The sequence below is a fragment of the Brachyistius frenatus genome, unplaced genomic scaffold, assembly GCF_029030835.1.
Source record: "Brachyistius frenatus isolate BFR_SWC_R1_liver_20210118 unplaced genomic scaffold, ASM2903083v1 Contig_245, whole genome shotgun sequence".
In the NCBI taxonomy this organism is placed as follows: Eukaryota; Metazoa; Chordata; class Actinopteri; family Embiotocidae; genus Brachyistius; species Brachyistius frenatus.
In genome coordinates, this window is record NW_027210844.1 from 169,236 (window position 1) to 190,624 (window position 21,389).

The 21,389-nt window shown below is 46.2% G+C and overlaps 1 protein-coding gene across 1 annotated transcript; it reads right to left on the reverse strand.

Annotated features, from left to right (window-relative positions):
* Nucleotides 1–9,055: 9,055 nt before the first annotated feature.
* Nucleotides 9,056–21,053, reverse strand: sacm1la (SAC1 like phosphatidylinositide phosphatase a). Its single transcript, XM_069720655.1, has 20 exons — nt 20,961–21,053; nt 17,938–18,035; nt 17,022–17,096; nt 16,779–16,906; nt 14,464–14,613; nt 13,620–13,679; nt 13,490–13,523; nt 13,280–13,381; nt 13,050–13,135; nt 12,866–12,952; nt 12,576–12,644; nt 12,410–12,489; nt 12,017–12,115; nt 11,800–11,938; nt 11,315–11,384; nt 11,145–11,217; nt 10,964–11,057; nt 10,377–10,469; nt 10,241–10,298; nt 9,056–9,515 (listed from the first exon to the last, which is right to left on the reverse strand). Exons 1-20 carry the CDS (start codon nt 20,987–20,989, stop codon nt 9,379–9,381), a joined length of 1,761 nt encoding a protein of 586 aa, XP_069576756.1. The 5' UTR covers nt 20,990–21,053; the 3' UTR covers nt 9,056–9,378.
* Between the last annotated feature and the right edge of the window lie 336 nt (nt 21,054–21,389).

Below are 21,389 nucleotides of genomic sequence, written 5' to 3' on the forward strand. Positions count from 1 at the left end.
ATGGCAGGTGTGAAGTTGGTTTTCATGGTGGCAAAGCTGCAGAACAGGAAGAGCAGAACCACACCCACAACAAAGTCTGTCAAAACGTCACTTTCAAGGCCTGAAATCAAAGTTAGACCTGAGAATTCTTTACAGTCTCCTACACACCAGGTTAGTCAGAGGAAGCTTAGACATTTCTGTTCTATACTTGTGATAAACAGCAGCAGCTTTGTGTGATGAGTGAGGCTCCTGTGATTCCTGCCACACTTAGTAAAAACTGATTGATAACAGATGATCCCACTCTTCCCTGGTTCAGCTTTAACAGGAGTCATGTGCAGCTAGGGCAAGGTTGTTGCTCTGGTGATGGTTTTAATCAACAGCACTATAAAGGAAAGGAGCACGGCATGTGAGTGATGAGTGATTAGAGTTGTTTGGTCACTAAAACCTGTGGCTCAGGTTTGTGGCTATTGTTCTCAGTTTTGTAATCATAGTTTGTTTTAATGTGTGTGTGTGTGTGTGTGTGTGTGTGTGTGTGTGTGTGTGTGTGTGTGTGTGTGTGTGTGTGTGTGTGTGTGTGTGTGTGTGTGTGTGTGTGTGTGTGTGTGTGTGTGTGTGTGTGTGTGTGTGTGTGTGTGTGTGTGTGTGTGTGTGTGTGTGTGTGTGTGTGTGTGTGTGTGTGTGTGTGAGAGAGTGAGAGAGAGAGAGAGAGAGCTTATAGCATCGTACTCAAAAAGACTTGAGGCTGTAATTTCTGCCAAAGGTGCTTCAACAAAGTATTGAGCAAAGGCTGTGAATACTTATGTACATGTTATATTTACGTTCTTTATTTTGTATAGATTTGCTAAAATTTTAAACAAACTTTTTTCACTTTGTCATTATGGGACATTGCGTGTAGAATTTTAAGGAAAAAATGAATTTAATCCATTTTGGAATAAAGCTGTAATATAACAAAATGTGGAAAAAGTGAAGCGCTGTGAATACTTTTTGGATGCACTGTACATTGCGAGCTCTTTCTGGAGTCTCTCATACAAATGTCCGTTGCCAAACAAGCTCATGTTAGCACATTAACAATGTCACAAAAATACAAACTACAATCTCTCAAAAACGCAATACATGTCAATATAAATGCAGGTCAACAACAATATACATAAATATATGAACTAATAAACAATTTACTCAACAGATTTCAATTGCATGTTAATCAATCCTGATCATTCAACATGCCTGAACACACAAGGAACATTTATAAACTTATAATTGGCTTCAACATGTCTCTTTGACAGTTACAGTGAGTGTGTGAGAGTGTGTTCTCTGTCTCTGTCTGTCTGTCTGTGTCTGTCTGTGTCTGTCTCATTCTCTGTCTGTCTGTGTGTTTGTCTCTGTGTCTGTCTGTCTGTGTCTATCTGTCTGTCTCTGTCTGTCTGTCTGTGTCTATCTCTGTGTGTGTCTGTCTTATTCTCTGTCTGTGTGTCTGTCTCTGTGTCTATCTGTGTCTGTCTCTGTGTCTGTGTGTGTCTGTGTCTGTCTCATTCTCTGTCTGTCTGTCTGTCTGTCTGTGTCTGCCTGTCTCTGTGTCTGCCTGTCTCTGTCTCTGTGTCTGTCTGTCTCTGTGTCTGTGTGTGTGTCTGTGTCTGTCTCATTCTCTGTCTGTCTGTCTGCCTGTCTGTCTCTGTATCTGCCCGTCTCTGTCTGTCTCTGTGTGTCTGTCTGTCTCTGTCTCTGTGTCTGTGTCTGACAACGGCCCTGGTGAGTCGCTCAGCTGTCTATATGTATTCCAGGTTCTTATAAGTCCAGACAATGAAAGGGTGAACTTCCCCCTTGAGTTAATCGCTCCATTCCTCTGAGGAAAACTTGACAGCCAATAGTTCCCAATTTCTGACATCATAATTTGTCTCGGCAGGTGACAATCTGCAGGAGAAGAAGGTGGAGGGACGGAGCTTCGAGTCAGATCCAGAACGTTGTGACAGGACTGCCTCCACTCTTGTATCTGAAGCATCCACCTCCACAATGAAATGGCGGCTGTCGTCAGGCTGAATGAGGATTGGAGCTGATGAATAACGATCTTTGAGGGACTGGAATGTTTGGTCGGCCTCAGGGATCCAGGAGAAGGGGATTTTTGGAGGAGGGGAGTCTTGTGAGAGGTGTTGCTGTCTTACTGTATATATACGGGTAAAACGGTGGTAAACGTTGGCGAAGCAAGTAGCTACTTGCGGGTTGTCGAGGTTTGCCACTCTGTCACCGCCCTGACCTTTTCTAGATCAGTCCTGACTTGGCCTTTTTCAAATGATGTGACCCAGGAACTACACAGAGGATACATGGAACTCATACTTTTCAGTTTTAACATAGAAGCAGTTCTCCAGGAGGTGCTGCAGAACTTGGCGGACGTGATGGTGATGTTCTTGAAGATCGGCTGAGTAGATCAGAATGTCATCCACATAGATGAAGACAAAATGGTTGAGGAAATCCCGTGGAACATCGTTTGCCAGGGCCTGGAAAGTTGCGGGGGTGTGGGTGAGGCCGAAAGGCATGATGAGATACTCAAAATGCACCAAAGGTGTGTTGGGTGCCGTCTTTCCCCTCATGGATGCGGACCAGATGGTAGGCATTATGGAGATCCAAATTGAAGAAGGTGGCCCCAGACAGAGGCTCAAAGGCAGACCTGATGAGGGGCAAAGGATTTTTATTCTTTTTTTTTTTATATATATATATATATATATATATATATTTTGATTTTACAACTTAACAAGACAGAACTCCAGAACTTTAAGGATACAATACTAAAGAAAAAGGGAAAGAAAAAAACAACAACACAACCACAGCAAATAATAACACATTCGCACATCACCAGTCTGACATAAGTACATCTGGGTTATATCATCAGGTCAAGTCAGCATCGGTACCAGTGTTTTTAATCTGGCAGGGCAAAGTCCAGTCCGGAGAGGTCCACCATGTCTAAGACTGGTTTCCATATCTTGACAAATCCCTTGACATTGTCATGGAGTGTCACTGCTCACTTTAGCTGCCAAAATACATTGAGGAGGCGAAAGCTCCAGGTCATATCCGATCAAAGAAACCACTTCGTCCTTCACTTCTCTCCAAAATGTTTGTATCTTTGCACATTTCCAAAACACGTGTATATAAGTACCAACTTCAGAGTTATATTTACTACATGTAGGGGAACTTAGGCGAAGCCTGCCCCTCAGCAGTGTACAATGCAGTCTGTGTAATGTTTTAAATTGTTTTTCTCTATCTGTGCTACAGCTCAGAATGTGAAGTGTGTTTTCCATAATTGATGTCCATATGTTTTCCTTTATCTGACACTCTATGTCAATCTGCCACTGTTTGCGGATGTGGTCAGTAGAGTAATTAAGATTTAGGCCAAAGGTTTCATAGACATGAGAAATTAATCTTTTTGGTTTGGGTTGTGTGAGGATTTCTTCCAAAAAGCACATGTTTGGAGCATGTAAGGTTTTGGGTATATAATGTCTTATTTGTAAATAGCGGAAGAAATGGAACTGTTAGAGAGAGTATTTGCTCTTTAGGTCCTCAAACGAGTCCATTGCTCCTCCTTCATAGAGTTTGACAAGTTGGTCCAGACCCTTCTCCTGCCAGAGCCTAAACACAGAGTCTTGACATGAGGGGGAAATATCCAGGTTTCTCCATATGGGAGCCAAAAGTGAAAAATGATTCTTGAATCTAAAGTAGACCATGATCTTGTTCCAGGTGTTCAATATGTTCCGTACAATAAAGTTTGTTTTGTCTGTCATCCTGACAGATCTTATAGAGCTACATCATCCTGACAGAGATCTTCTAGAACCACATCATCCTGACAGATCATCTAGAACCACATTCCTGACAGATCTTCTGGAACCACATCATCCTGACAGATCTTATAGAACCACATCATCCTGACAGATCTTCTAGAACCACATCATCCTGACAGATCTTATAGAACCACATCATCTTGACAGGGATCTTACAGAACCACATCATCCTGACAGATCTCACAGAACCACATCAACCTGGCAGATCTTCTAGAACCACATCATCCTGACAGAGATCTTCTAGAACCACATCATCCTGACAGATCTCATAAAACCACATCATCCGGACAGATCTCATGGAACCACATCAACCTGGCAGGTCTTATATAACCACATCATCCTGACAGATCTTATAGAACCACATTCCTGACAGATCTTCCAGAACCACATCATCCTGACAGATCTTATAGAACCACATTCCTGACAGATCTTCTAGAACCACATCAACCTGACAGAGATCTTCTAGAACCACATCAACCTGGCAGGGATCTTCTAGAACCATATCATCCTGACAGATCTTCTAGAACCACATCATCCTGACAAATCTTCTAGAACCACATTCCTGACAGATCTTCTATAACCACATCATCCGGACAGATCTAATGGAACCACATCAACCTGGCAGATCTTCTAGAACCACATCATTCTGACAGATCTTATAGAACCGCATCATCCTGACAGATCTTCTAGAACCACATCATTCTGACATCTTCTATAACCACATCATCCGGACAGATCTAATGGAACCACATCAACCTGGCAGATCTTCTAGAACCACATCATTCTGACAGATCTTATAGAACCGCATCATCCTGACAGATCTTCTAGAACCACATCATTCTGACATCTTCTAGAACCACATTATTCTGACAAATCTTCTAGAACCACATTCCTGACAGATCTTCTAGAACCACATCATCCTGACAAGGATCTTCTAGAACTACATCATCCTGACAGATCTTCTAGAACCATATCATCCTGACAAATCTTCTGGAACCACATTCCTGACAGATCTTCTATAACCACATCATCCGGACAGATCTAATGGAACCACATCAACCTGGCAGATCTTCTAGAACCACATTCCTGACAGATCTTCTAGAACCACATCATCCTGACAAATCTTCTAGAACCACATCATCCTGACAGATCTTCTAGAACCACATTAACTTCATGCTTTTTCTCTCCCATAGTTTCTTCTTATTGTCTGTTGTCTCCATTCAGTTCCTTCGCTCGTGTAGTTTCTGTTCTTTCTTTTGCAGATGTCCCGTCATGGAGCTGCATGTCTCTGCTCTGTGATTGTCGTCTCCACCAACAGTTCTTCTCTTCTATCTCTATGCTATCCTTTTCTCTCTCTGCTCTCCTCTCACCCCAACCGGTCGAGGCAGATGTTCTCCACCTCTGAGTCTGGTTCTGTTGGAGGTTTCTTCCTGTTCAGAGGGAGTTTTTCTTCCCTCTGTTGGAGGTTTTTCTCCCTTAAAGAGGAGTTTTTTCTCCCTCCTAGCTTATGTGGGAATTGTTGAATTGTCGGGTTTCTCTTTATAATATTGTAAAGTTCTGCTGTAAGGACTTTAATGTGTCAAGTGCCATGAAATAACCTATGTTGTGATTTGGCGCTATATAAATAAAACTGAATTGAATTAAAATATGCTTCACCAGGTGACTGAGCGAAATTTGAACACAGCAGTTAGCGAGTTACAGAGTTTGGAGGGTTTAAATAATGACAAACAAACTCCTCCTAAATACCAAATCTTCTTTCATCTTCTTTACTTCATAATTTTACATTTACAGATGAACAGTCAATAAAACTGATTACATTTTTATTATTTTTACATGTTATGAATTATAAACATTTATATTTAAATGTACCTGGTCAACAACTGAAATGTTTTGATGAAGGGTTTTATCTGTAACAATGCGTTATATTTTATAAAGTGGTCATATGTTATAACTGTACAGTACATGGAGTAACTGCAGTGAAGTAAAAGTCACGTGTTCCGACCTTTGTTTACGTCTTGTTGTGCATGTTCATGTCCCATGAATACACACGATTGTTGACTGGTGTCAAAGATTCTCCTGATGTTTGGTTTTCTACTTCGGAGACGTCCCAGCAGCTCACTCACTCATTACATCTCAAAGAGAAGGTAAATCCTGCCACCTGCAGGATGGAGGACACCATTGCAGCGTCTCTGTGTGCATTCGTGTCTCCAGATCAAACAGTGGTTCTCAGCTCAAGTCTTTCAGCATCTCATGATCTGATGTTTCACCGACAGTGTATTTCTGCTGTGATTAAAGGATTTATTTTACGGCAAACTTCTCATGTAAACACTTCCGTTTCAGAGCTGATCTGATCACACGATTATAAAATGATTATGAGACACAGTGCTTCTCCTGAATCTGTCTTTAAGCAGCAGGATGAAGACAGGTTTTTGTGTGTCTGTGTGTGTGTGTGGTCACCAGCAGCCAGCCATCAGTGCCATAACGAGAGTGTTGAGTTTATTGAAGATGAAGATAAGAGATAAACAGCAGATCATTTTCAGCACAAACCAATTAACTGATAGAGGCGTCAGAGAACAGAGTGATGTTTACAGATTTAAAATGACACATTAATATTGTACAGTCCAGTCCCAGTGTTTCTAACATGTGACAGTAAGGTGGAGTAAAAACACCACCCACAGCTCAGACTCCACCTACACACTGTAAACACAAAAAACTTGGAGAACACAACATGTTTGTGTGCAACACATCTTCTAACTCAAATATTCATTTCATGAGCTCAAATATTTCATATTGCTTCTTTAAATAAAGAAGAGACAGAAGACTGAAATCAGAGGAGCTCATGCTGTGCTGCTAAATGAATTTGATGTGTTATAATCTACTCAAAAACACACCTGAACTGACAGGTGTCACCTCATGATGATGAAACATCCTTCATGATTTATGTTTACAAGATAAAGACATGATGATCTGACCACATTAAACCTGCAGACAGAACATATTTCACCTTTTTCTTCAAGATATCAAGACATACTGTTCACACATACTTTGATGAGGAGCTGCTGTCGGGATCAGACAGAGAACAGCACAACTCAGAGATGAGCTCATCTTACCTCAACAACATATTCATGTGCTCTGTGGACGGATGTTTTTATTATCCAGCACTGATGAAAAGTGATCAGACTCATCAGACTCAGGTTCCAGATCCACATGTGTGAAGCTGCTATTCAGTTTGCTTTAACAAGTTATCCTCATTATTATGATGATGATGTGAACCTATCCACAGAGCAGCAGCCGTCAGACTGGGTCCTCCAGCACAGAGCAGCGGAGGCAGTGACCCACCAGAGCAGCTGTGAGGGAGCAGACTGAACATGTTGATGGAGGCAGACAGCTCCATGGTAACGGACAGTTTTTAACCCCTTAATGTACACCTACTACCTTCAGTAGTGTTATTAAAATCATTCACTCCTCACTGACTGACTGTACCGAGTTGATTAAACCTGCATCATCATGATCACCACCTCACTGAAAAACTCCAGCTTTGACTCCACATGATGAGGTTGATTCACACCGACTGTTTTCCAGGATCCAGAATCATGTTTTTTTTTCTGTTCCCCTAAAACCATCAGGATTAAGGAGGAGGGCGTTCTCTCCATCACAGCTGGGCTACATCCACGACCACCAGGGGCAGCTATGAGCGTGCCAGGCAGCAGGTGGAGAATTATTTCTCTGATCGTCATGACAACTGTTACACCTCAGACTGAACACGTCTCTACTGGTGAAAGGAGAATAATCCGGCTACAAATAAAACACAGGCACAAATAATCACTCAGTATGATCTCAGGACTGAAGGCATTACAAAAAAAACCCTCAGGAGTGAAATCATATTTTATGTGAGCAAACAGTCGTTCTGTATGATGTCATGCAGAGAAACATCCAGGCAGAACAGTTTGAACAGCAGAGATGGAGCAGCGTCATGACAACCAGAGAAAACCTGCCAGTCTGTTTCATCGACACCTCACCTGTCAGCGCTGCTCACTTCCTGTTTATCATCCGTGGATGAAGCTCAGCAGGACGACTTCCTCCTTTATCCTACAGAGCTCTAACTTGGTTGGCTGAACCGTGAACCAATCACAGACGAGGCTGACACGTGGAGTTAAGTCATTCAAATCCTCAGCCTCACAGGAAGACATGTCGGTCACTCACGTAAGGCTCATTACATTCTATCAGGCTGGGAGGACTGTGAAATACAACATACATGTTGTAACATGATGCAGAGCCACATGATGTCGGACAGGTCAGAGCTGAGCTTCAACTACCGGCTGAAGATCAACAGAAGACGAGGAAGGCCGGAGAGAAACAACAAACTAACAGCAGGAGGACAGGAGGAAGAACGCAGGAGGAAGAACGCAGGAGGAAGAACGCAGGAGGAAGAACGTAGGAGGAAGAACGTAGGAGGAAGAACGTAGGAGGAAGAACGTAGGAGGAAGAACGTAGGAGGAAGAACGCAGGAGGAAGAACGTAGGAGGAAGAACGTAGGAGGAAGAACACAGGAGGAAGAACACAGGAGGAAGAACGCAGGAGGAAGAACGTAGGAGGAAGAACGTAGGAGGAAGAACGTAGGAGGAAGAACGTAGGAGGAAGAACGCAGGAGGAAGAACGCAGGAGGAAGAACGCAGGAGGAAGAACGTAGGAGGAAGAACGTAGGAGGAAGAACGCAGGAGGAAGAACGCAGGAGGAAGAACGCAGGAGGAAGAACGTAGGAGGAAGAACGTAGGAGGAAGAACGCAGGAGGAAGAACGCAGGAGGAAGAACGCAGGAGGAAGAACGCAGGAGGAAGAACGCAGGAGGAAGAACGCAGGAGGAAGAACGCAGGAGGAAGAACGCAGGAGGAAGAACGCAGGAGGAAGAACGTAGGAGGAAGAACGTAGGAGGAAGAACGCAGGAGGAAGAACGCAGGAGGAAGAACGTAGGAGGAAGAACGCAGGAGGAAGAACGTAGGAGGAAGAACGTAGGAGGAAGAACACAGGAGGAAGAACGCAGGAGGAAGAACGCAGGAGGAAGAACGTAGGAGGAAGAACGTAGGAGGAAGAACGCAGGAGGAAGAACGCAGGAGGAAGAACGCAGGAGGAAGAACGTAGGAGGAAGAACGCAGGAGGAAGAACGTAGGAGGAAGAACGTAGGAGGAAGAACACAGGAGGAAGAACACAGGAGGAAGAACGCAGGAGGAAGAACGTAGGAAGAAGAACGTAGGAGGAAGAACGCAGGAGGAAGAACGCAGGAGGAAGAACGCAGGAGGAAGAACGTAGGAGGAAGAACGCAGGAGGAAGAACGCAGGAGGAAGAACGCAGGAGGAAGAACACAGGAGGAAGAACGCAGGAGGAAGAACGCAGTGAGAGGGAGTGTGTGCAGAACAAATAGGAGCTGTAACAGCATCAGATGAGAGTCTGGAGGCAGTGAGGAGGCAGCAGGTCGGTCCACAGTCCAGACCTGCAGGAGGAGACGGTGAAGAAGAGGAGGATTTCTGTGAGCCGGCTGGATGTAGGTGCTCCTCACACACTCACACTCACACTCACACTCAGTCCATCTTCTCCTTGTGAACCAGTTTGGGGGCGTCCACAAAGTCCTGTCCGTTGAACAGGATGATGGTGGCTGTGATGGCGCTGGCAGCCCCCCAGAACATCACGTAGGCCAGCGTCTCGGTCCACGTGTCCCCTGCAGGACAAACAGCAGTCGGTTACATGTGTCTTTAACATGGCAGCAGCCACAGCGAGTCACGTGACGGAGCAGACCGACTCTGAGCCGTCTGGAGACGACAAGGCTGTGATGGACTTACACTGAAAACAAACAAACAAACAATCTAAATATCAATGACAAGCTGAATGAATAAATGAATAGCTCCTGTTGAACCCATCCACCTGTGGAGCTCTTCATCCCCTCCCCATCTACTTCAGACTCCTCTGAGGGCAGAGGGGTCCGTGTGGCCCTGCTCAGAGGCTGCAGGCTCACAGGAACTGAAACTCCTCCTCTGGAATGAAGGTGTTATTATCTGAAGTCTTCTCCTCCACAACGTCCTGACACGTTTTGAAACAACAATCTGATTGGTCAGCTGTATTAAAGTATGCAGGGTTTGAATGTTTTACTGAAGCTCTTTTTGTTTTTTTCGTAGGTTTAATGTGAATTCCTGCTGGTCTCAGAAACAGAGGGACGAGCGTTGGTCTCCAGATGCTTCTTTTCAAACCACATGGCTGAAAAATAGAAGCAGACAGGCTGCTGGTCTGCAGTGAGTCCGAGCAGGTCGCTGGTTACTAACTTAAAAACGTCAGGATCCTTTTATCTGTTATGCAACCTGCTCACAGATTGACTCATGAATCTCCTGCAGCATCACAGTGCAGACTGGCAGCAACACACATAAAGGAAGTGGAAGTGGATCAACTCACCGGCCATGAGCAGACAGACGATGCACATGGAGAACGCCACCAGCATGATGATGGGCAGCTGGAAGAAGAACAATCATTCAGAGGATGAGAGGAGCTTCTTCACTGCTGCCAACAGACAACGTGTTCAAATACTGACTGTGAGGAACTTCCAGTCCTTCTGTACACGGAGCGGAGTCGGTCCATCCGAGTCATCCACAGCAAAGTTCCCCAGGAACAGATCGATGGAGTCCTGGAAGCAGCAGCACACACCCACTGATCACATGTTCACGTTCCTAACTGATCACGTGTTCACGTCCCGGAACTGATCACGTGTTCACGTTCCTAACTGATCACGTGTTCACGTTCCTAACTGATCACGTGTTCACGTTCCTAACTGATCACGTGTTCACGTCCCGGAACTGATCACGTGTTCACGTTCCTAACTGATCACGTGTTCACGTCCCGGAACTGATCACGTGTTCACGTTCCACACACCTGTCATTATATTTTAGACCTGACTGTGATGTGACCTGAAACTTTCGGTAATTTAAAGCTGTGGATGTTGAATCATCGAAGAAGTTGTGTTCAGATGAAAGCAGCTGTGTGTTAGTTTTGTCTGCTGCTCAGCTGTCTGAGCGCTTTGTGATGATGATGATGATGATGGTGGTGGTGGTGATGATGATGATGATGATGATGGTGGTGGTGGTGATGATGGTGATGTATACTGTGTCCTGGACGTCGTACCTGTCTGAAGCCGTCAGAGAAGTTGTTTTTGTAGTAGCGGATCATGGAGTTCCAGCCGTCCATCAGCAGCCCCCAGCGGGTCCTCTTGCCTGTCCTGAGGGGGACATGTCTCTGGTTAATACTGCAGGCTGATGCAGAAACACTGCATGTTAGTGAGGTGTGGGGTGCTAGAGCGCTGTACCTGGTGAAGTCTGTTTTTAAGGCTCCAGTTCCTGCGTACTGTACAGCGCATGCATTGGCATTGTCAGCCCATGCTGGTTAGAGAGCACACACAGAGAACATGAGGGCCACTCAGACACTTCCTATCATCACACAACACATGCTCACGCCGCAGCGGAGACAGCACGCTACCGTTCTTGTAGATCTTTTCAAACTCGGCCTGCTCTTCGACACGCTGCCCCACGTTCAGGACCCCCATCCTCTGTGGACACACAGGAGGAGCATCAGAACCACCGCACATCACCTCAGACCGGATCCACGACAAAGACACGAGCCAGATCCAGCTGACTGGATTTAAAGGAATAAACAGATCTACTCTGCTCTGTGTGCAAACGGCAGGATGACACATCCATCCTAACTGACCCAGCTCCCTCTTCCGGCTCTGAATGATGCGCATGAATGAGCTCAGCTCTGTTAGGTTGTAGATTTAAGAGTGCTGCTCCGTCTGCTGATGAAGAGGAGCTCCTTGAGTTGACAGTGAAGAATGAACTTTAATGTATTGAACATGTAGGATCACATCTGACTGCATCCACAGAGCACTGAAGTGACTGATGAAGGCTGTCTGGTGACACCGTGAGAGAGCCGTGTGATGACTGAGCGGCGGCGGGTTGAGATACCTGCAGCTGAGACTGCAGCGAGCGTCGAGCCAGCAGGCTCTGGATGACGTTGGTCCTGTCCAGGCAGTCCATGCAGTTACTGCGGAAGACTCCTCTCTGCTGAGCCGCCGTCTTTCCCTCCGAGTTCACCATGAAGTACCTGCACACAGAGACATGTTGGACCGCTGCCTCGGTGTCCCAGCAGATCCGAGCCCGGAGCAGCTGGTGGCTCACTCACCCGTACTCTTCCTGTGTTTCTGCCACAGAGTCCACTAAGATCTGAAGACGGTCCCATCGCATGTGGCTGCACTCTTTGTGGAAGTCGAAGGCGATGTAACTGAGGACAAAGGAGACACAATGTCCTATGAGTCCTCCGAGTCCTCAGGTCAGGAGGAGACAGAGACATGTTTATCACGGATGTGGAAGAATCGACACGGACAGAGGAGCTAACAGAGAAATTAAGATGTCACCAGACAGAAAGAGTATCAGTGTGTTTATAAATTAAAGCCAGGAGGCTGATGGCCATGTATACAGGACAAGGAGTCACCGGGACATCTCCTGTACACCAGGAGAACCCCCCCTCCCACCCACCCAATCTGCAGACCTGCAGAAGGCACCGAGTGACACTTACTTCAGCATACCATTGTTCATGCCAGACACCATCTTGGCAAAGGCCTGCTCCAGAGGCTTCTCTGAGCCCTTCTGGTTCACCTGCAGAAAACACATTCACAGGTTGATATGTGAGTCCTCGAAGTGCTTCTGTGTGACATGAAGTGATTCTGCGAGAGGCTCCTCACCAGGTTCAGGATGCTCTGTTTCCCATAGATGAGGAGCTGAGAGTCAAAATGCCTCTGGAAACCATCCATCTACACAAAGTTATCATCAGTTAGTCTGAATCAGAGCAACACACACACACACACACACACACACACACACACACACACACACACACACACACACACACACACACACACACACACACACACACACACACACACACACACACACACTGTGGTCCTGTATTGAAGGACTTTACTAGTCGTTGTACGGACTGAAAGTATCAGCCAATCACACAGAGGAGGCTTACATGACTGGTGGTCTTGCTGATGATGGGTTTGGGTTTGTATTTGAGGTTGGGTCTCTGACTCCAGTAGAAAGGCATCGAGCCTCGAGTCTGTTGATGGACAACAAGTTTCAAAGTCAAACTTAGATCCATGTGAACTAAAGTCTGTGAAAACACCAGGTGTGAATGATCCATGTTTTATACTGGCCTGGACAAATGAAGCCTTCGCTCCCTCGTACAACACGATCTGCTCCGTCTCCACAAAGTTGGCAGCGTGGCCTTCAGAGTCGATGCCTGTGGAGACAGAAAGGTTCCTGAGGAGGCAGCAGAGTCTGCAGGACGGTCAGCAGACAGGAGGACCACCTGCCGACCAGCTCCCCGGACGACCGGGCTCCATTTAAAAAACCACAGTGCCTCCGTGCGGCCTGTCGGTTTTACCTCTGACGTAGTATCTGACGCCGGCCCGGAAGCAGCTTCTCCTCGAGATGAGGATCCACTCAAAGATCTTCCCGTTGATGCGGCACGGCTTCATGACGATGACTGCACCAGGACAGTCAAAGAAAAGACTTTAAATCTCCCCTTCAGTGAGGTGCAGATACAACATGACTACTATCTACTCCTAACTATGAGACTCCGTGTGAAGGATACATCCATGGACAACAGGGAGGGCGAACTTATGGAGCTGAGGAGAGACGGGGAGAGAGTGGATGAAATAAAGGGAGTACAAGAAGCAGTGATGAACTTGAGCGGGCTGCAGCTCAGCAGTGTGATGAGTTACCTCTGGCTGCCCGGCCAGCTCTCTCAGCAGGTTCCCGTTCCACACAAACCTCTGATCCGCCTGCAAACAGCAGCAACACCGGTCAGCACAGACACTCCATCATATGACAGGACCGAAGACAGGCAGCAGCTTCAGTGGCTGCGCTTGGATGAGTCGGATTTAAACACACCTTCACTACACAATAGAAACTATGTGAATAAAGGGAACAGTTGCTGAGGAGAGTTAATACAACGTCACATGATTTCGAAGGATGAACTCCACTGTGTTATGAGAATATGAAGAACTTGAAGTCTATTTTCCTTAAACTCAACAATCCCAAGAAAAGAGCAGACTGATATGAGTCTCAATGTTTTCACATGACTGCACTGATCTGAGTGGGGTGAAGATGATACAACAGCAGCAGATGACTCCCCCTCCTTCCTCCTCCTCCTTCTTCCCCCCCCTCCTTCCTCCTCCTCCTCCTCCTCCTCCTTCAGAGGGATCCGACAGCACCTGTCCAACACCTGAACACTACAACCTTCAACAGGCCGGACTGACTCAGAGCTGCAGCCGGACGGTGGACCGTGTGTGAGTCTAAAAACACTACACTCGTATTTAAGAGCTCACAATAAGACAAACAGAAAATGGCCGTATCCATGGCAACCTGTAGAGTTACTTCTTTCAGCATGTACACAAGGACACACACAGACAAACATAACAGCACCTCCAGTCTGTTTCTGCCTTCCTGATACTTGAATACACACGTATGTGTTTATTACTTAATTGTGATGAGTAGATTAATATCATGTGAACATCATGCTAACATCATGCTAACACCATGCTAAGACGTGATTGGCTGCTTCACCCTCTCCAGCAGACTCATCTCCTGGAAGTCGGGGCTGGTGTTGGCGAGCCGCTGCAGCGTGTGCGTCAGGTCGAAGTCGGTGCAGAAGTAGAAGCCGTCTGTGGTCAGCACGTTGTTGAGCATCGACAGGAAGCTCTTATTCTCCTGAGACTGGAGGAGGACAGAAAACACTCTTTAGTTCTCATGATAACTCGGTGCAGAAGGCTGGGAGCTGCTCAGTTATGATGTGACCTGTGAGAGACCCACCAACCCAACGTTTCCCCTCCTCACACTGTCAGTATCAAGCACCACTCTGATGCCAGCTCTCTGTCTGCTGCCTGTTTAACTCTGCGTGCTCCACTGGGACTTCTTCTGTGGTACAAACAACAACTTTACTTCCAGGAAGAACAACAGCAGAGAGTGAAGAGTCGGACTGTCAGTGACGACAGAAGGTTCAACATCTGTTCTCTGACTTTTGTTCTCCTCTCTGAGTTAATGGGATCACCTGTTCACTCTCACCACTGCGTATCTGCTGCGTATCTACTCTGTACATTGTGCTATCCTATGCTAGTCTTTGCTTACAATAATACTATATATTATATGTATATATATATGCCATATTATATTCCTTATTTACAATCTCGTATTAATCAACTATTAATCCTCAGGCGTATGCAACAGGCTGTTTCTGTAGAGGTCAGCGATCCTGTTGGGGTCAGCATGCTGCTGTGCATAATAACAAGGCCGGGCTGTAACGGTTGATGGTACGACCACTAGTTTCACCTCCTGTCTTTCTTATTTCTTCCGAGTCATAAAACAGGAATAAGTTACTGACTTGAGCAACACGTCCCCACAAGGCAAGACGGCCCACCTCCACCAATCAACAAAGGACACATCAACACACATGACTTTTTGGTGTCTGGACTATAAGAAGACGGTCAGGGAGAATCAGAGATCAGACTTCGTGAACTGACACATACTCTGTTGTGGTCAGGGAAACATAGTCTGGACCCAGAGCTCTGTAAACTGGTTATTCTGCTGCTGTTAAATAAATATCTTGAAGCCTGACATCTTCTCCTATTGACTCATTAAAGAACACGCAGGACTGGAGGCTGACACATGTTGGCTTTGTACTAGCAGGAGCCCAAGTCCAACAACATCCACTGCGTATCTACTGTACATCTACTGTGTATCCACTGTGTATATACTGTATCTACTGTATATAACACCATGAATTCCACAGTTCAGTCAGTGGACTCCACCAAGAATAGAAACAGCAGCAGATTAATAATGCACTGAAATCAGAGAGCAACGCTTCAGACTGCACAGAAAGACTAATCCTGAAACATGAGGTCTACCTCAGAGACACTGGACGCCTGACACACACACACACACACACACACACACACACACACACACACACACACACACACACACACACACACACACACACACACACACACACACACACACACACACACACACACACACACACACGATGTCTGAACCACACGGGAAGTCCCATCACAGGCGGGCAGCTCAAAGTTCAGGCGTGAACACCGAGATCTGGTCTGCTCAGACCACATTGGGAGGTGGTGAGTGAGAACTTTTCTGTTCATGAACTAATGACAAACAGCTGCTCAGGAAACAGTTTTAAATACCAGCTACTGTATATCTCATATAGCTCTTTCTGTAGATAAATATGAGCTGCTCCAATGAAAGCTCGACTCCACGTTCTCTGCTCCACGTTCGAGTTTCGAAAGCATTTCGGGTTTAAACGTGGTATTCTTTTAATGTGACGCACATGTGTAACTGTGCAGATACAGTCGGACCTCTCAGTTCATTTCATTCAGCGACTGTTAAATTCAACAGAAGAAATTATAGTGAAGCAGAAAAGGAAACTAGACATGTTAATGACTAAATCGTGAGATATCTATCTACATAATCTACTATCTATCTGACGGTGTGATTTCACTGTTATATTCTGGACATTTGTTGCGTGTGTGTGTGTCAGTAATGTTGGTTTGGGGGATGTTTTTGAATCAAGGGTCTGAGGACAGAAGCAGGACGCTCTGTAGGACTGAAGTGTTGGACTATAAAAACTAAATCATCTCAATAAGCTCCACATGATTGGAACAGTTTGATGGTTGAAGTTCTCACTGCAGCAGTTTCAACAGCTCAAACATGATGAACTGAATGAAACGGAGTTCATTTTGAATTAATACATAATTTAAGTTCATGAAAAGTTTTTACGTCCAGATTAAAGACAGCTTCTTGGTTCCATTAAAGGAGGCTGTAACCTGTCTGAATGCTTTCCTGTGATTTGTCCTGCTCACCTGGATCTCTGACAGGTGCAACACCGTCTTCTTATAGGAGATCACATCGAAGTCCACGGCCTTCCACACCGCGTGGCCCAGCAGGGCGCCGACATTCCTCTTCCTGGTGATGACGATCAGGTACATGCCTGTGGTGGAAGACTCAGTCAGGTTCAGGTGCAGGTTTAGGTTTAGGTTCAGGTTTAGGTTCAGGTTCGCTCCACAGAGCAACAACAACACACTGCTGTGTCACTAAGTACCTACCTGCTACCAGGCGGATAGTTCCCATGATGCCACATATCGGCCGGGTGACCGCTGAGGGAGGGACATCCTTCTTACCTGTGAAAAGGGAGAAAGGGTTTATTCTTCAGGTGGAACATTTAGCTCTCCATTTCATCTGGATCCTCAACTTCCAGCTGTCTTTGTTCATTTATTCAGGACGTCTCACCAACATGAAGCAGGAGAGACCTGACAACAAACGGCTAACAGAGAGTCTCTGGAGGGAGACATCAGTCAGACAGGACCCGGTGTGTGCTGCTGTCTGATGTGTGGTAGCAACAGGAGGCTGTTCACTCTGTACAGATGTTCTCTGAACACCCTGATGGTTCGGGGAGTCAGACAACTGAGAACAGGTGGAGAACTTAGTGCAGCAGGAATCATCTGCTCCTCAACATGAACCAGGGAGGTGGTGTCGACTTTAGGAGGAGAACGGGTCCATCTGAACACCAGACCGGACTGGAGGACCGACACCAGGAAGGGAAGAGCAGACTGTTATTCTGTGAGGAAGCTGAGATCTTTCTGCTGGAGGTGTTCTGGTGTTGGAGCTCCATCCAGTGAGAGAGCAGCATCAGGACCAGAGACGGCAGCCGCATCAGCAAAGAACCCTTACTGGAGTGTGTGTGTGTGTGTTCAGTGTGTTGTGTGTGTGTGTGTGTGTGTGTGTGTGTGTGTGTGTGTGTGTGTGTGTGTGTGTGTGTGTGTGTGTGTGTGTGTGTGTGTGTGTGTGTGTGTTCAGTGTGTGTAGTGTGTCTTGTGTGTATTGTGTAGTGACTGAGAATGTGGGGTAGAGAACGTGTAGAGTGTAGTGTGTAGTTTGTAGAGTGTGTAGTGTGTGTAGTGTGTAGTGTAGTGTGTAGAGTGTAGTGTAGTGTGTAGTGTAGTGTGTAGTGTGTGTGTGTACCTGTGAGGGTCATCTCGTTGGAGACCCTGTCGATGAGCAGCACGGCGTCGGCTCCTTCATCACAGGCCTCGATGAAGAACTTCTCGGGAGTTGTGTGCCTGTCAGACGAAGAGGAGGGAGAAGGTTCACAGGGAGGCAGTCAGCTGACGGACATACAAATATGATGAAAGTAATATTCATAATTAATGTGACAAGCAAGAACAATGAAACGATGCCAGATGAAGAGCGGAGCATAACATCTGTAACTTCTTCTGTTCTCAGACCCTCTAGGATCTCACGCTGTCTTTCTCCTACTGGATTTAGTAAAAATATTTACTGCAGATTTTTCTCAAAAATGTCGATATTGAAGTCAGCTTTTGGAGTAAAATTGAGTGAATCAGCACTTCCTGCTGAAGAGGAATACATGCTGATAATAATCCTGCTGCACGTCACAGAAGTATTTGACCTGTGATGTGTTTCTCTTCCTGTGTTGAACTCAGAGAACCATCACGGGGCTCAAAGTGATAAAAAGTGATAAAAGTGACGTATCTTTCCAGAACAGACGGTCTGTGACTGTAATATAGAAAACAAAGAATACATCTGCTGTCAAAATAAGAGCTTTACATGCTTCTTAAATCACATTCATTCAACACTAAAACAAAGTTCAGTCTCTAACAGCTGGAAGTGGAGAAAACTCATTAACATGTTCTTCATTCCTTCAGAAGACCACATTACCCACAAGCCCCGTCACCTCCTGTTGTTGCAGTTAGCTCGCAGCAGTTTGTTGTGATGGTGAGAGGAGAGGGGGCGGAGCCTTGATGGTTGGTTACTTTTGGTAATAAAGTCCGTTTTATTTTGAAAGTCTGACTTTATGCTGTAATATTTTCAGCTGAGTTTCTGCTCACAATGTTTTTTCAGTGAAAATCTCAGGAATATTGCAAAATTGTCAGCTGCTTCAAATGTGAAGGACATTGTTTGAACTAGTGTTCATTATTGTGACTAAGTATGAACAATCATCTCTTCAGAGGAACTGAAGTCACAACAACACGAGAGGATCCGCGTTCCCTGTTTTAAACCAGATGTTGATCTTCAGGTTGTTGTTCACACACTCGGCGCTTCCTTCAACACTTCCTGCTGTCTGGAGAAACAACACCAGTCTAACAGTCACATCACACTCGGCTGTTTCCTGTCGAGGAGCGTTTGCTGTCGGGAAAGTTTGTTGTCGAGGAGCGTTTCCTGTCACCTTGCTGCTTTTACACTCCTTTAAAAGGGACACAGTTGTGTCCTAAAGTCTTTTCAACAGGACACCTGTCGAGCTGCTTTTACTGAAATTATATTTAAAGCAGAGCAGCAGAGCAGCAGATCAGTGACTGTCCTGAATTCTTCCTCCATCATGAGACATCAGAGCTCCAAGTCTTCATGTCTTCATCCTCTCTGTGTCTTCATGTCTTCACCCAGCGAGAACAACGTTGTCAAGGTGTCCCACGGACACTTAACGCAGCCACACGTCTTATAAATAATATCTGATGACATTTTACAAATAACAGAGACAAAAGGACGGACCGGGATGGACGGGTGGAGCTGTGGACGTTCCTGAACAGCTGGTCACTGCTGCACTCAGGTTGAGACATGTTTAATGTGGCGTGTCCATGAAGCTGCTCCACCCGACATCCATCTGTCCCATCACAGAAATAAAACCAGAGCCGAACGGACGGATACAGTGACCAGAGCTGGACGTATTGTTGAGGGCGAGCTGGCAGCAGATTTCCTCTGAAGCTCAAACTCTCCAAATGTTTCATTAAGACCGGCTGAAAATCCTGCAGCAGAAAAATAACTCGACCTGCTCAGCTGCAGTGACGTGAAGGAAACAGTCAGCTGGACGGACACAGACTCTATTGTTGGTCCTCCATAATCCAGACAGACCTCACAACACAAGCACGAGGTCTGACACACACACACACACACACACACACACACACACACACACACACACACACACACACACACACACACACACACACACACACACGGCTGCTTTCTGAGCCGTCTCCTCTCCACAGGTTATCTTAACCTGAACCTGTTGCAGCTGTGACGTCACAAAGGGTCCAACTCCTTCACAGGTCTCCTCCTTTTAAAGGGCCTCCAACAGAAACATTGAGATCAGTGCTGTCCTTTCCTCACAGTTCATGCAGCTGTTTAGTTTGATTGGTCCACAGTGAGCTTCACAATCACAACATGCACAAGTGTTCAATGTTGAAGGAATAAAAACGTCATTCATGAATGAAAATCACGTGAATTCAGTGCGTGAAATACATGAATGAAGCAACCATTAATGAATTAGTAGAAGAAATCAATACAATTAAACTAAATGTTGTGAAATATTTTCCCTCAAACTTATTCTGATTTAATATGATGAAATATTTCAGTAGTAAAGCGCCATGTAAGAAGCTTCATGTAACGAGGCGGAGGAACACCGTCCAACCCGCAGCACACCCTGAGCGCTCAGGTGGAGCACAGGTGGAGCTCAGGCTGGTCGCACAGGTGTGAGCACAGGTGTGTCTGGAAAAGTACAGCGCTGTCCGCTCCGTCAGTGTTCAGGGTGGAGGAACCTCCGCCTCAGGGCAAAGTGTCATGAATCAGCCGTCAGCCTGCCGGAGCACACGTCACACCCCGGGACTAACCCAGGAACCAGCCGCCGCCGCTACTGCTGCTAGCCGGGGAACTCACTCTGTGGCTCCCGGTCGGCGGTGGACCGTCCTCGGGGCGGGTCCACTCAGGCAGCCGGTGACAGGCTCCCTGACCACCGTGACACCGAGATGCTGTTCATAATGAATGAGAGGGCAGAGGAACTTGGCTGGTTCCTGCTCGAGCAGCGGAGCCTGTCAGCAAACTTCAGCCGCGGTGTCATCGAGCTGCGAGCCGCGGCTCGAGCCTGACCTCCCGCACTCTGCTCCTCATGTCCGCATGCTGACACGGCGGGAAATGCGCAAGGCTCGGAGGAACAACTTCAAAACACACAAGTACATCATATGAAAGCTACTCACAAATTGTATCTCTCGTAGGCGGTCGCCATCTTCGCTCGGTCTACCTGACCTCGGTTACGACAGCCGGCGGAAGGATCCGTGCGTGTTGCCAGATAGGACGTGAAGGAGCCGCAGTGCTTCACATGCAGATTTCCTCTCCAGCCCGACACAACCTGGCACCCACGGAGGCGCAGGGGCGGCTGGGACATGTAGTTCCATCCGGTTCAACCCGCTGCAACTACGACACCTAGCGGTAGTGCGCGGGACAGCCTGGTAATTCAAATAGTGGATATGAACTCTTCTAAAGAGTCATAATAATAACATTTCATACAAGAAGTGCAGCTGAAAGTTTTTTGTACAGCAAGAAAACTACATGAGGTGCTTCACTTAAAAATAGATATAAAGAAACACTTAGACATGTTCAAATGTAGCCTAGTTAAAAATAAGAAG

Bases quoted from the DNA above. Each gene is read 5' to 3' on its own strand.
- sacm1la (XM_069720655.1), bottom strand. From the start codon at position 20,989: ATGGCGACCGCCTACGAGAGATACAATTT. The intron at 13,524-13,619 runs GTAACTCATCAC...GTCTCTCCTCAG, and splicing joins AGCTGGCCGGGCAGCCAGAG to CTCCATAAGTTCGCCCTCCC. The intron at 11,385-11,799 runs GTATCTCAACCC...GTGTGTCCACAG, and splicing joins CGCTGCAGTCTCAGCTGCAG to AGGATGGGGGTCCTGAACGT.